Genomic DNA, 13587 nt, shown 5'->3' on the forward strand with positions numbered 1-13587 from the left:
AGACAGTCAATCGACCGTTGATGTTCAAATTGTCAACACTTCTAGGAACAGTGATACGAATTTGATGTAAACACAGTGGTTGTGAAGCGTGAGGACAACAAAAAAATCACTCGATGCAGAAGCTTAACCCTTTTTGTGTCAGTGAGACTATTTTGTCCAGGTCAAATTTAAACATTTTCATCAAATATTAATTGAAAGTTTTCTTAGTAATTTATTTGCAGGTTTTTTGGGTTTGTCTGGTAAGAACAAGAATACCCTAAATGAAATTGTGAAAGTCTCCTCCAAGATAATTGGAGCAGACTCGTGCTTCCTCTGGGAGAAACAGGTGGCCCAGAAAGCAAAAGGAATTATCAGCCAATCTGACCATGTTGTGTCCGGTGAATTCACCATAATGCCTTCAGGCTGGCATCGCAATGGGCCCCTCAGGAGACCAAACCGCTACGCTAAGGCCATTCCTCCTGCTGCCAGGCTATTAAATGTCAACATTATTTATATGAACTATAACAACATTTCGGAAGTGAGCCACATGTCATCATCAGTACATTTATACAATCATTCTCTCTGTTTCCAGACATGACGACCTGAAAGAGATGCTGGACAGCAACAAGGACTCCCTGAAACTGGAGGCTATGAAGAGGATTGTAGCTGTGAGTATGAGCAGGGGTGTCGCACCAAATTCTGGGCCCTGGGTACAAGGATTCACTGCTTTTCAAACCTTTTCATGTGAAGGACCCCCAAAATGATATGTATTTGGCCGCGGACCACCATGTCAAAATATTTAGTTCCAGGGACGCCCCAGAAGCAAAATTTTAGACACAAATGTTCGCTTAAATAATAGATATATTCAAAGATTTGCACACATTTTCACGGCTTTTCAAAAATAGCAGGTCTACAAGCTTGCAGCGTGGCACTCTTGTATATCTGTGAGCTTGTATATCTGCTATTTTTCAATAGCTAAAGTATAAAATAATTAAGGCCCCCGGCCCCTCCACCGTGGGCCCTAGTAACTCAGTCCCATCCTCCCCCCCCCCCTGTGACGCCCCTGAGTATGAGGCTCATATCCAGAACAATGAAATATATAACATAGTAATTATTCATGATACACTATACTATATATAGTATAACATCATAGAAGTAGAGCTTTAGACAGAGATGTAGATACAGTAGCTCCGGATTTCAGATGGAAACTGCAGTTAGCTGTTAAATATTAATCCTGCGTGTCTCTTTACTTCTTCTGTGCTTCATTATTCCTTCACAAAGGCGGGGGGGAAGAGGAGGGAGGAAAAGAGCAGTGTTTAATTATATGTAACTTCATTTAAAATCATTATTAATAACAGCAGCCCGGCTGTAGTTACACACAAGTCAGCTTTGAACTGTCCAAAAGAATATGTAGGGCTGTCATAATTATTACATAATCGTCTAATCGCAATTATTTGATATAATCGCGATTATTTTTCATAATCCTCATAATCGTCAAACATAGTGGAAATAGCAGATCTACAAGCTCACAACGCGTCGCGATGCGCCGCGTTGTGAGCTTGTAGATCGGCTATTTCCAATATCAATGTTCTTTTTTAAGTATAAAGTTGTCAAATATGTCAGTCATTTCTTTGTATATTTAGGTTGTGTGTCCATATCTGCCATGTGCAATTTCAAAGCCAAACAGAAATGTAATTGTCAACGACAAAAACACAATTAAATCGTTAATCGCAATTATTTGAGTGACAATTAATCGTCATCTAAAATGTCATATCGTGACATTCCTACGAATATGCCTTGAGAAGAGAGCTAACCTTAGAACGAATCTTAGAAGCAATAGAATGTTCTAAAGACATTCTAGAGACTCTGGTCTCTGATTCCCAAGTATAAATTAACCCAGGGTCATGAATTAATATGAAATGAGGTTAAACTAGCTTAGAAATGCAGTGTGAATTACTTTAATTAGTCAAAGGGGCTTAAATGGAGTTTTAATGGGTCCATTTTGTGTGGAACTTCAGTACAATTTTGTCGACTAACTTGTAATCCAGAGGGCCACATCTATTTTTGTTCATTCTTTGAAAAGAAAAAAACAAGACAGAGGAAAAATTGTATGATGTATGATGTGTGCATACTCATGCATGCGTGTGTGTGTGTGCGTGCGGGCGTGCGTGCGGGCGTGCGTGCGTGTGCGTGTGTGTGTGCCTGCAGATGATAGCCAGAGGGAAGAATGCGTCAGATCTGTTCCCTGCAGTGGTGAAGAACGTTGCCTGCAAGAACATTGAGGTCAGTGAGAACATTGACTTCATTCTGGTTCATTTCCTTTCACATGGTTCTCATTTCATTTATGTCTTTCAATGTAGATTTGTTTAGCTTATGTTTACCGGCAAAACACCTCCACTATATCACCACTTCACACACACACACACACACACACACACACACACACACACACACACACACACACACACACACACACACACACACTGCATTTAGTTCTATTATCATCATTAATTATCCCCATTGTACCATAAAGGTCCTTACATCCCGGAAGTGTGATGAATAAATTATCTGAAAATGTGTCTGCGAATATTTCACATCAAACAATACATTTGTGATGCCTGATTCATACAGGTTGATGAGTAATATAAATGGTGGTTATATAATAAAATCACACCTTGTGAACTGAGCGGTGGTGTCCAGTAATTTCAAGGCTGTGTATGCATGCGTGCATGCATGCATGTACATTTCAAGGCTGCTCAACACACCTCTCTGGTCACCCAGCGGTATTGCAGGCCAGACTCAGGCTACAGACTCACATAGATTCATAGACACATAGCTACACACACAATCACGCTAAGGAGAAGGTGTGACCACCGCTCAAAAAGCAGATGTGAGGCAGAGGCTTTTCCTTGGCCTCTAGGGAGTGTGTGCGCACGTTTCACGTCGACCGGGCCAACGGTGCCGTAGAGTAGCTGTACGCAGACGGACGGACACACAAACGGACGGACGGGCCAGGCGAAAACATAGTCTCGGCCATGCCTACGGTCAGGCGGAGACAAAAACATAAAATGGCTTATGTGTGTCTCTCTCTCTCTGTATCTCTCTGTAGGTGAAGAAGTTGGTTTATGTGTATTTGGTGCGTTATGCAGAGGAACAACAGGACCTGGCTCTTCTCTCCATTTCTACATTCCAGAGAGGACTGAAGGTAATGGAGACTCACAGCTACAGACAGTACTTTCTTACATTACATTCAGAGCAAGACATTTTAATGAGCAATGCTAACAATTCCAGTTAGACTGAAGAACAAATATTTCACTTATTATCAGACATGTCACATTCTGAACTTAAACAAACTGACAATGACTTTTAGGTGATCCTCGTGTAAATTGACATTTGAAGACTTTTATTAAAATCATAGATCTCAATTTGAAAAGAAAATGTATTGTCCAAAGTTCATTCCATTCTTTTTTTTAAATACTTGCTTTCCTACAATAAGAACCAGACTTTTTGTTCAACCAGCCATTTTGTTGAGGCAAATGGTGGTTATGTCATTTTGGAAAGAAGCACTTATGATTCAAAATCGAAAAATGTAAGTGTTTAATTTCTTATTTTCCTGTTTGCTACCTGTAGGATCCAAACCAGTTGATCAGGGCCAGTGCTCTGAGGGTTCTGTCCAGTATCAGAGTGACCATCATCGTCCCTATCATGATGTTGGCCATCAAAGAAGCTGCTTCAGACATGTCTCCTTATGTCCGGAAGACTGCTGCCCATGCCATCCCTAAACTATACAGGTAATCTGGAGATCTGATCAGATTATACATAAACTATAGGGATCCATCTAAAAAAATAACATTGTGGAAAAGTTCATTATTTGCCATAATTTTTATCAAAGAGGTGGTGCCATAGTTTTGTTCTTTTTCTGGTTTTCATGTGTCTATGAGGTTGACAGTACTTCATTAGACCCCCTGGTGTGGTTGTCATGAGCAATGATGTATGTAACCTGTTTATGTTTTAACTTTTATTTTTATGGCATACAGCTCATGACAACAATATACAACAATTATTAAATATTATATACAACATTACACAAGAGTGATGAGACCACTCAAAAGGATTTGTAATACAGAAATGTCAACCTTCTGTAGTCAGAGTTGCTTAAAGTCCAGAGTGAAGTTTCCGCAGTCAGTGACGATGGCATCTGCTGCTTAATATTCGATTGTCTTTTTTTGATCAGATTATACATGAACTATACAGGTAAATCTGTAGATGGATGGTGTAGGTCTAGATCATTATGGGAGTGGTCTGGGGACCATCTCCATGCCTTAATTTAATGGGAAACTCCTTACTGTCAGGGGAAAAGAAGTAGCTGTCAACTATGTATTGCTGATGTATTGTGTATACTGTCTATTGGAAGAGGTATAGTTGTCTACATCCTCCCCAGGTGCAGGGGGTTAGCAGTGACAGGCTGTACAGCACGATAGTGGAGAATTAACAATGTCCAAATTGGAGAGAACATGAAAATAATAAACAGTGTTAGTTAAAACCTAATTTGTGGTGAGGGCTCAGAACAGTTAACTCCCACTCAACTACTGAGACAGACAGGAGCATGTTCTTTCGATTAGCGCCTTCTGTTCAGAGTTGGATCTCATCTACTACACTGAATCCAAAAACATTTCATTTGAATGCTTTTTTCAGTGTAATAGAAAGCATGAAACATATGAAATGGATGTACTGCAGAATGCCTCCATGTGTTTGTGTGTTCTCCTCAGTCTGGACCCAGAACAGAAGGACCAGCTCATAGAGGTCATTGAGAAACTCCTTTCTGACAAAACCACGGTAGGTTCATACAGTATACTGGACTTCATCGTTCATTTACACTATTATCCTCAATGGAGTGAAATGATACCTCTTGTTTGAATTTTGATAGATTATAATAGTCTCATGTGCAGTTAAAGTGCTTTAAAATGTGTGTGATGGTGTGTGTGTGTGTGTGTGTGTGTGATGGTGTGTGCGTGCGTGCGTGCGTGCGTGCGTGCGTGCGTGTTTGCCCTGTAGCTGGTGGCTGGGAGTGTGGTCATGGCGTTTGAGGAGGTGTGTCCTGAGCGTAATGAACTGATCCATAAGAACTACCGCAAGCTGTGCAACCTGCTGATAGACGTGGAGGAGTGGGGGCAGGTGGTCATCATCAACATGCTGACGCGCTACGCTAGGACCCAGTTCCTCAACCCCAACATGAACGTGAGTATAGCGCTACACTGCACAGACATGTCGTGTGTATATTCAGCCGTTCTCACCAACACTTCCAATAAACTCCCAAATATCCTCATTAGTCGGGGAGCCACAGGCCCAAAAGCTCAAAGAAAAGGGTTGTTTTTTCTATTAATTTGGTCATTTGGTCAGGGTATGGGCATTTGTATATTCACTGTCCCATCGACTTCACTATACAGGAAAAGAAAAAGATATTTTAAAAATCTGCTTTAAGTAAGTTGCAAGCATTAAATGTTTTGCATGAAAAACATCCATTGGGCTAAAAAAGGCCCCACAAAACTGTGAAAAGTGATGAGTCATCACGTTTTTTCCACTTTATTTTGATGAGTCATCACTTTTCAGTTTTGTGGAGCCGTTTTTAGGCCGTTTTAGTCAACCCATTAAAACCGGGAAAGCACCTGTGTCATTTTAGATGTACAAGTTCACAGCGCGTCAGTTCTTTTGCCACTGATTTAGAAGGCATTTGTATAATCAGGTCTTCATGGGTCAACAGGAGTCACTCTTAGAGGAGGGAGATAAGACCTTCTACGGCTCTGACGACGAGGACGAGGATGACGAGAATGATGAAGACAAGGAGAAGAAGATGGAGGCAGCGACGCTGGCCAAGAGGAAGCCCTACGTGATGGACCCAGACCACCGTCTCCTGCTGAGGAACACCAAACCACTGCTGCAGAGCCGCAACGCTGCGGTGAGGACAACCAACATTAATTAGTGGGGTCCGGGGAACCCCAAGGGTCCTTGAAGGGGTTCCAGGGGGTCCCCAGCAAGGATAGCTTTTTATTTTTGTACCTTTTAGCCTTAATGTCTGACTATGTGCTGTTTACATTTCTGTCCAATTAAGTATTCAACAATCAATCAATACCTCCATCTGTTTGTGACCTACTTATCTTACAAATGTGCAGAATTCCAGGCATTTGCTGTCCACATTCATGCGAATGTGACCGTTCCTCGAGTGTCACCATCATTCAGAACTTTCGAATTCCAAATGCACTCATTTTCTGTACGACCCGTCATACAGAAACAAAGATCTGCTGTGCACACATTGGTGCTCCCAGGAGAAAGATACCAATCAATGTTGATGACTCCCATGACCTGTCCCATGAGCATACATGGGAGATGGCCCTGAAGGAAGCCTGCATTCTTCTGTGTTCATTCTTGTTCTTGTTTAGATGCATTTCACTGACGTATCTGTTCCTCTCTTCATCCCCATACCTTCTTACACACGCGCACACACACACACGCGCACACACACACACACACACACACACACACACACACACACACACACACACACACACACACACACACGTGCACTTAACAACACAAAAATGTTCCAGGTGGTGATGGCGGTGGCTCAGCTGTATTTCCACCTGGCTCCCAAGGCAGAGGTGGGGGTGATTGCCAAGGCTCTGGTCCGTCTGCTGAGGAGTCACAGGTCAGTTCAGTGCTCTTGTCTCTGCTCTGCTGTCTCTCAAACCAGATCTCAATATTAATATACTCATACATTTAGTTTACAGTCTTATCCAAGGCAACATAACAGAGCCACCGTAAAAAGATAGCTGCAAAGCACCGACTCAGAGGTTCAAGGCAGCACAGGTTTTATGGCAATTGGAGAGACGCTTATTCATTTACAGCCAAATCTGTGGTGGGCCTGGGCCAATCCCTGTTTTGGCAAAATAACACTTTTAAAAATAGTTTGGGGGCACCAGCTGACCTAGCGGTCCAGGCGCATACCACAGCTCTGATGCCTGACAAAACGTGTTGAGGGTTCGAGTCCCGTTCCCAATGACCTTTGCTGCGTGTCACTCCCCATTTCCTGACAGTCTACTGTCCTGTCAATAAAGGCATAAAAGCGGACACCTTTACATCTCTTGTAGACATGTCATTTGGATGTTTGACAAACTGTCATTGATTTATGGTCAGATTCGCACCAGACCCATGCATGCAAGTGTTTGGAACTGATGGCTCCCCCTATTGGGTGATTTCAAATTAGGTTTACACACATGGTTCAGCAGTGTTATAATAACATATATCCTGTGAGTTTTATAATGATTGTACAAATAACTGATTTGTGTTATGCCACACGAATTGTTTTGCATTTTTAGTTCCCCTAATGATCGTATAATGCACGTTTTGGGTTGAATGGCCTAACAGTTGTTGGCTTTGGTCGATTTATGTGCCAAGTATGTGTGCCACACACACACACACACACACACACACACACACACACACACACACACACACACACACACACACACACACACACACGCACAGTTTACTTACTGATAAGCTTGGTCCAATAGTGAATAAATGGGTAGCAATCTGACTCATTGTGTAGTAGGAGGATCTGTCAAAGATGTGTGGGAAATAATTTGATTTGGATTGGATGTGGATTGTATGGCTAGATACATTTGAACCATCAGCACCATCAGGCTGAATTGTAAAACCATAGAACCAGAAAACAATTTACAGAAAGAGGGAACATTTTCTTATTATTTAGTAGGTGTTGTCATGGCTCCAGGCACACAATAACGAAGTCATTATTCAGTGCAGGGGAAATTGCAGTATTACTCTGCCAACATAATGTGTTTATACTTCTCTGGAAGTAATTTGTTCTCTTATATAACTTTTATTCAAAAAGAAAAACACATTCAGATGAAAAATCTGTTCTTGGAGAGAGAGTCAATCATCATACAGTAGCAGAATAACAAATTAATAGTTTTTGAACAGAAACACAATCATTTTCTTTCTCTCTCTTCTCTCTCTCTGTCTCCATAGTGAGGTTCAGTTTGTAGTTCTGCAGAATGTTGCTACAATGACCATCAAGAGAAGGGTGAGCTATCAGTAATTGGCATAAATAATTGTGATTAACGATTGATTTGTGTTTTGAACATTGAACATTGGAACATAATGAATAAAATTTAAATTTCTGTTATATTAGTGGAAATAGCCGATCTCCAAGCTCACAACACGTCACATCGCGATTCGCGATGCATTGTGAACTTGTAGATCTGCTATTTACGCTACATTTGGAAAATGTTTGAAATGTGTGACCATTTTTCAACATGGAAACGATTATAACAATTATGCAACATAATTGGGATGATCTCAAATAGAGACTGGCCTATTGCTACTTTCATTATCATACTGTACGTGTGGAATACTCAGATACTTCTCTATATTTGTACAGGGAATGTTTGAACCCTACCTGAAGAGTTTCTACATCCGCTCCACAGACCCAACCCAGATCAAAGTTCTCAAGGTACTATTCTATTCTTTGGCATTGCATTTTGTTGCATTACAATGCGCAGTGCTACGTTCTGTTATGTTCTATTATCATATCGTCGTTGTCGGGTGGAAACCTTGTACGTCCAAGACCGTTCCGTTCTATTTTATCGTTTTAAAAATTAACTAAACTAGTGAAAATAGCAGATCTACAAGCACACAACGCTTCGCACCGTGAGGCATTGTGTGCTTGTAGATCGTCTGTTTTCACTACTTTTGTGCGACAGCCTTGTATGATGAAGCAGGGCTTTACTTGGTGATAAAACGTACAAACTTGAAACTACAAGGTTTCTGCCCGACAGTGACGGCATGTTGAGTTGCATTGGGCTGTGTTATGTTGCATTACTTTGCACTACTTGGTAATTGGCGGAGGAGTTCTGAACTGACTGCACTGTAGTCTGTTACTCCCAACAAAACCAAAACTCAAAAATCATGTTGCACATTCTACGACCTCGAGCCACAGTTCCACCAAGGGGCATGAAAATTGTAACAAGTTACTTTTTGTGGAATGGTAACTAATATTACCACTGGAATGTTGAAGTAATTAGTTATGCTACTTATTACTGGGAAAATACATATTATTACAGTAACATGTTACTAGTAATGCGTTACCATCCACCGCACTAGATTAGGTTACATCATCAGTTGTGGTGTGTGATACAGTATATGCCTTTGGACCTGTGGTATTGTGTAACTTGTAATGTGTTCTGTGTTTGACAGCTGGAGGTGCTTACCAACTTGGCCAATGAAACAAACATCTCCACTATCCTCCGAGAGTTTCAGGTACGCACGCACACACGCACGCACGCACACACACACACACACACACACACACACACACACACACACACACACACACACACACACACACACACACACACACATACATACTTTAATAGTGTACATTTGAATAGCTACCAGTGAGGTCCCTCTGCTGATCAATGCACATCCTAATCAATCAAAATAGAATACAGTAAGCTAGAATAGTGCATTCTCACATCGTGATGGCAAATGGGTGACGAGTTGGAACGGATTTGAAAATCTGTCCCATGTTTGACGTGTCGTGACGGTGACGGGATGCCCGTGTTGATGAGGACACCTTGACTAACTCTTCCCCCACCCCTAACCCTTTTTTCTAATGTCAGACCTATATTAAGAGCAACGATAAGGACTTTGTGGCCGCCACCATCCAAGCCATCGGCCGCTGTGCTACAAACATCGGCGAGGTGAGGGACACCTGTCTCAATGGCCTCGTCCAACTGCTGTCCAACAGAGACGGTGAGTCTAACCTACAGTACTTCAGTGGTCCTCAACCTGTTCTGGATCAGGGCCCTCTGGAAAATCTCAAACGTGTTTGTGCCCACCCATCTGATGGGTGCATATTCAGAGCCACCCATTTCAAATGCTATCAATCCATTCAAAGGGAATTTGTCATGTGTAATAAGAGCCTTGAATGGTGAGAGTAGCTGGCATACTGTCTACCCGGTAGGTGTTTGTCATTATTCTGTGGGTTGATAATGGCTTTTGCTATTTTATCCCAGCTACTGCTATTGAAAACGAAACTTAAGCAGTAGGTGTTTTGTCATCATTCTGTGGCCGAAAATGTCACGTTGTTTTAGCGCTGGTTCAAATCTGGGGAGGGGAGAAAAATTATAATAATGACATTATTTAAATGTACTTTTCTCCGTGGCAAATATATGATAAGGTTATATGAATATGGGCATTGTATGGCTCAACAGTTTAAAGTTTGTTACAGTTGCTATGGCAACCATAACAACGTGATTTTTTTTTTGTTTATGTTTCTTTAAATTAATTCCCCTCCAATCCACAAAATGCAGCTTCTGGGTGATTCCCCCACGGGATAAATAAAGGAATCTATCTATCAATCAATCAATCAATCAATCAATCAATCAATCAATCAATCAATCAAGTTTATACAACACAGCTTTTTTTTTTTTTGTAATCTTTTTCGAACTTGTTAGAGTCTGTTTAGACACTTCTCTTAATACATGAAGGAGCATGGTAGTCTACTGGTTGAGATGCTTGACCTGCAATCCATCTACTTTTCCGCAGGGCAGAGGTTCAATTCCCAGAAGGGGTTGTGAATGGAACATAATTATTTGAGCACATAGTTTCCACATTCGCTTTTTTTTGCTCAAAGGGGCTTTTCTAAATATATGTTATATAAATATTGGTCCATAATACGGTTTTATATAGGTTTTACACTAAACAACCACTCGGATATTCATGATTATTCTGTCCAAAGAAATCACAATTTACAATATTATCGCGATAATCCTATCCTAACATCCATTATCCTGGGGAACATTAAACATGCTAATTTAATTGTTTTATTGGCTATATAGACTATTCTATATCATCCCTAGCCCATTGGTTCTCAAAGTGGGGTCCGGGGACCCCCAGGGGTCCTTCAGGGAGTTCCAGGGGATCCCCAGCTAAATGATAGTTAGGAACCAAATGGACCCTTATGGGTCTGTAACTCAGAGAGTGTAACTCAGCTAGCCTACACTCTCCGAGTTCAATTAATATTGATTTTACAATAATAAATGGAGTCATAGAGATTAAATGGGGGGTCCGTACCCTAATGGAAAGGCAAACTGGGGGTCCTTGAAATTAAAATGGTTGGGAAAATCGGCTGAAAAATCTTCTCTTGTGTGTGTCTCCGGCATATCTTTTCAAATGAGGGACGACGGGCCAATAAGTGTCAATTTGGGGGTTCTTGACATGAAATGGTTTGAGAACCACTGATGTACTACTGTACAGGTACATAAGATTAAAACCTATTTTGGTTTGGCTTCCTTCAAACAATGCAACAGCACCAGATTTGAACCAGCTTCCACATAGGGTCTCATTGCAGAAGGCCCCCCCTCAAATCCTGACCTAGAGTTTCATTTGCTTTTTTAAGATCGAAGGGGTCAAATCACGATTTCGGGGTATAAAAAAATACCCTATTTCAACTGCGTAAGCTGAATTAAACATTTTCCCAGATAAAAGACACTTATTCTGACACGCTTTTTGACGCTGAATCCAATGAACCCGGTCTTGTCTCTCTACGACACTCCTAACTCTAAAGGTCAAGGAAAAAGGTCGCTTATGGCTCCAAAATGGGCCTTTTGGCCTTAAAATCAATAAAATATTCAAATAAAATCTGGCTGTTTCAGGCAGGACACGCCTTTCATATTTGAAGTATGCCCGATCCAATGGAATGGGTTTCGGGAATCTCCGACAATTTTAACCCTTTCCTATTGCGAAAAAGACACGAAATTTGCACGCCATGAACACGATTACACATTTTTTCGGATAAAGGACACTTATTCCGACTTACTTTTTGACGCCAAGTCCGTTGGTGCTGGTGCCGTTGTTTGAAAATATTTCGGTCCGTTTCTAACACTTCTAGAAGGGCTAGCTCGGGTTCTAGGGGTCGTAGAGACAAAAGGGTAACAGATTCTTGATCTGCTCACCGAGACGGACGCATTGATGTGTGTGTCATTTCTGAGCGACCCCTAGGGGGCTAACCCTAATTCCAACTAGGGGTACGTTTTACTCCGTACACGAATGTCGTAGAGAGATGATAGACACATCAGCGTGTTCGTATCGCAGAGACGAACAAGCCTATATAACTCTCCTCGCACACAAACACTCCTGTGAGTTGATTGGTAACTTTGGTTTGCTGGCCAAAGGGCTCTAAGGGGTATACACTCTATGACCCTTGTGAAATTGGAGATCCCAGGGATAAGAATGTCGTAGAGGGACATATGAGATATCAAAATGTTCGTCTCGGAAAGCACTACAACATATCTCAAAACGAAGTTCTGATATCTTATCGTCTCTGAGTTATTAAGGCTAAAAGGCTAACCCTAGGCTAACTAGGGTTGGCTTTTATTCACGAACCAATGCATTTCATGGGCTCATCTTTTAGTATGTTTTAGAGCGCATTGAGACGCACGCTTTGATATGTGTTTCGTTTCGTTGCGACATTCGCTGTGCGACGCTAGGGTTAGCATTCTTTTAATTACTATAAAATCACAATAGGATATTTGCCTTACTAATTTCAACCTTAGGGCTAAAATTACGTGTAGTTTTGGATAAAAAATATATCGGAACACCTACTGACCTGGAACTGCCTGAAACACACCAGGAAGTGGCTATTTGAGGCACTTCCGGTTGTTATAAAGACATAAGACTGGTACCATTCAACTCTGCGTCCCAAAATTAGTCTAGGGAAGTGGTAAAATTCCAGGGTTACTTCCGGGAACTGCCTGAAACACACCAGGAAGTGGCTATTTGAGGGACTTCCTGTTGTCGTACAGACCTAAGTCTGGTACCATTCAACTCTGCGTCGCAAAATTAGTCTAGGGGAGTGGTAAAATTCCAGGGTTACTTCCGGGAACTGCCTGAAACACACCAGGAAGTGGCTATTTGAGGCACTTCCGGTTGTTGTATAGACATAAGTCTGGTACCATTCGACTCTGCTTCCCAAAATTAGACTAGGGGAGTGGTAAAATTCCAGGGTTACTTCCGGGAACTGCCTGAAACACACCAGGAAGTGGCTATTTGAGGCACTTCTGGTTGTCGTACAGACGATGGTGCATCGAAATAAAACCTGCATATTCGGACTTCGCACATGTGATTTGGGGGGGGGGGGGGGGGGGGGGTAGCCAGAATCCTGGAGCAGAATAATAAAATGGCGTCTCAAAAATGGCAATGCCTTTGCAAGCAAGCTTGTAGATCTGCTGTTTTCACAACATGTAGCCTATCTGTGGAACTGAGTCAATGTAATGCCGGGGACCCCCATAAGAGAAGATTTTTTCAGCCGATTTTCCCAACCATTTTAATTTCAAGGACCCCTAGTTTGCTTTTCCATTAGGCTACGGACCCCCCATTTAATCTCTATGACCCCATTTATTATTGTAAAATCAATATTAATTGAACTCGGAGAGTGTAGGCTAGCTCTCTGAGTTACAGACCCATAAGGGTCCATTTGGTTCCTAACTATCATTTAGCTGGGGATCCCCTGGAACTCCCTGAAGGACC

General features: G+C 41.7%; 1 protein-coding gene across 1 annotated transcript in view; it reads left to right on the plus strand.

Moving 5' to 3' along the window:
- Nucleotides 1-575: 575 nt before the first annotated feature.
- The window catches only part of ap3b2 (adaptor related protein complex 3 subunit beta 2), a gene marked incomplete at its 3' end in the record, with an annotated part of 45060 nt that continues 32048 nt past the window's right edge, over nucleotides 576-13587 (plus strand). The window contains exons 1-12 of the mRNA XM_080736361.1: nucleotides 576-647; nucleotides 2188-2262; nucleotides 3089-3184; nucleotides 3610-3770; nucleotides 4749-4815; nucleotides 5035-5217; nucleotides 5741-5935; nucleotides 6585-6682; nucleotides 8026-8080; nucleotides 8438-8509; nucleotides 9253-9315; nucleotides 9678-9810. Of these exons, the coding sequence (XP_080592487.1) occupies nucleotides 591-647; nucleotides 2188-2262; nucleotides 3089-3184; nucleotides 3610-3770; nucleotides 4749-4815; nucleotides 5035-5217; nucleotides 5741-5935; nucleotides 6585-6682; nucleotides 8026-8080; nucleotides 8438-8509; nucleotides 9253-9315; nucleotides 9678-9810 (1255 nt within the window). The 5' untranslated portion in view covers nucleotides 576-590. The remainder of the gene's footprint in view (nucleotides 648-2187; nucleotides 2263-3088; nucleotides 3185-3609; nucleotides 3771-4748; nucleotides 4816-5034; nucleotides 5218-5740; nucleotides 5936-6584; nucleotides 6683-8025; nucleotides 8081-8437; nucleotides 8510-9252; nucleotides 9316-9677; nucleotides 9811-13587) is intronic.

Source organism: Nannobrachium achirus, assembly GCF_963921795.1.
Source record: "Nannobrachium achirus genome assembly, chromosome: 11".
Classification (NCBI taxonomy): domain Eukaryota; kingdom Metazoa; phylum Chordata; class Actinopteri; order Myctophiformes; family Myctophidae; genus Nannobrachium; species Nannobrachium achirus.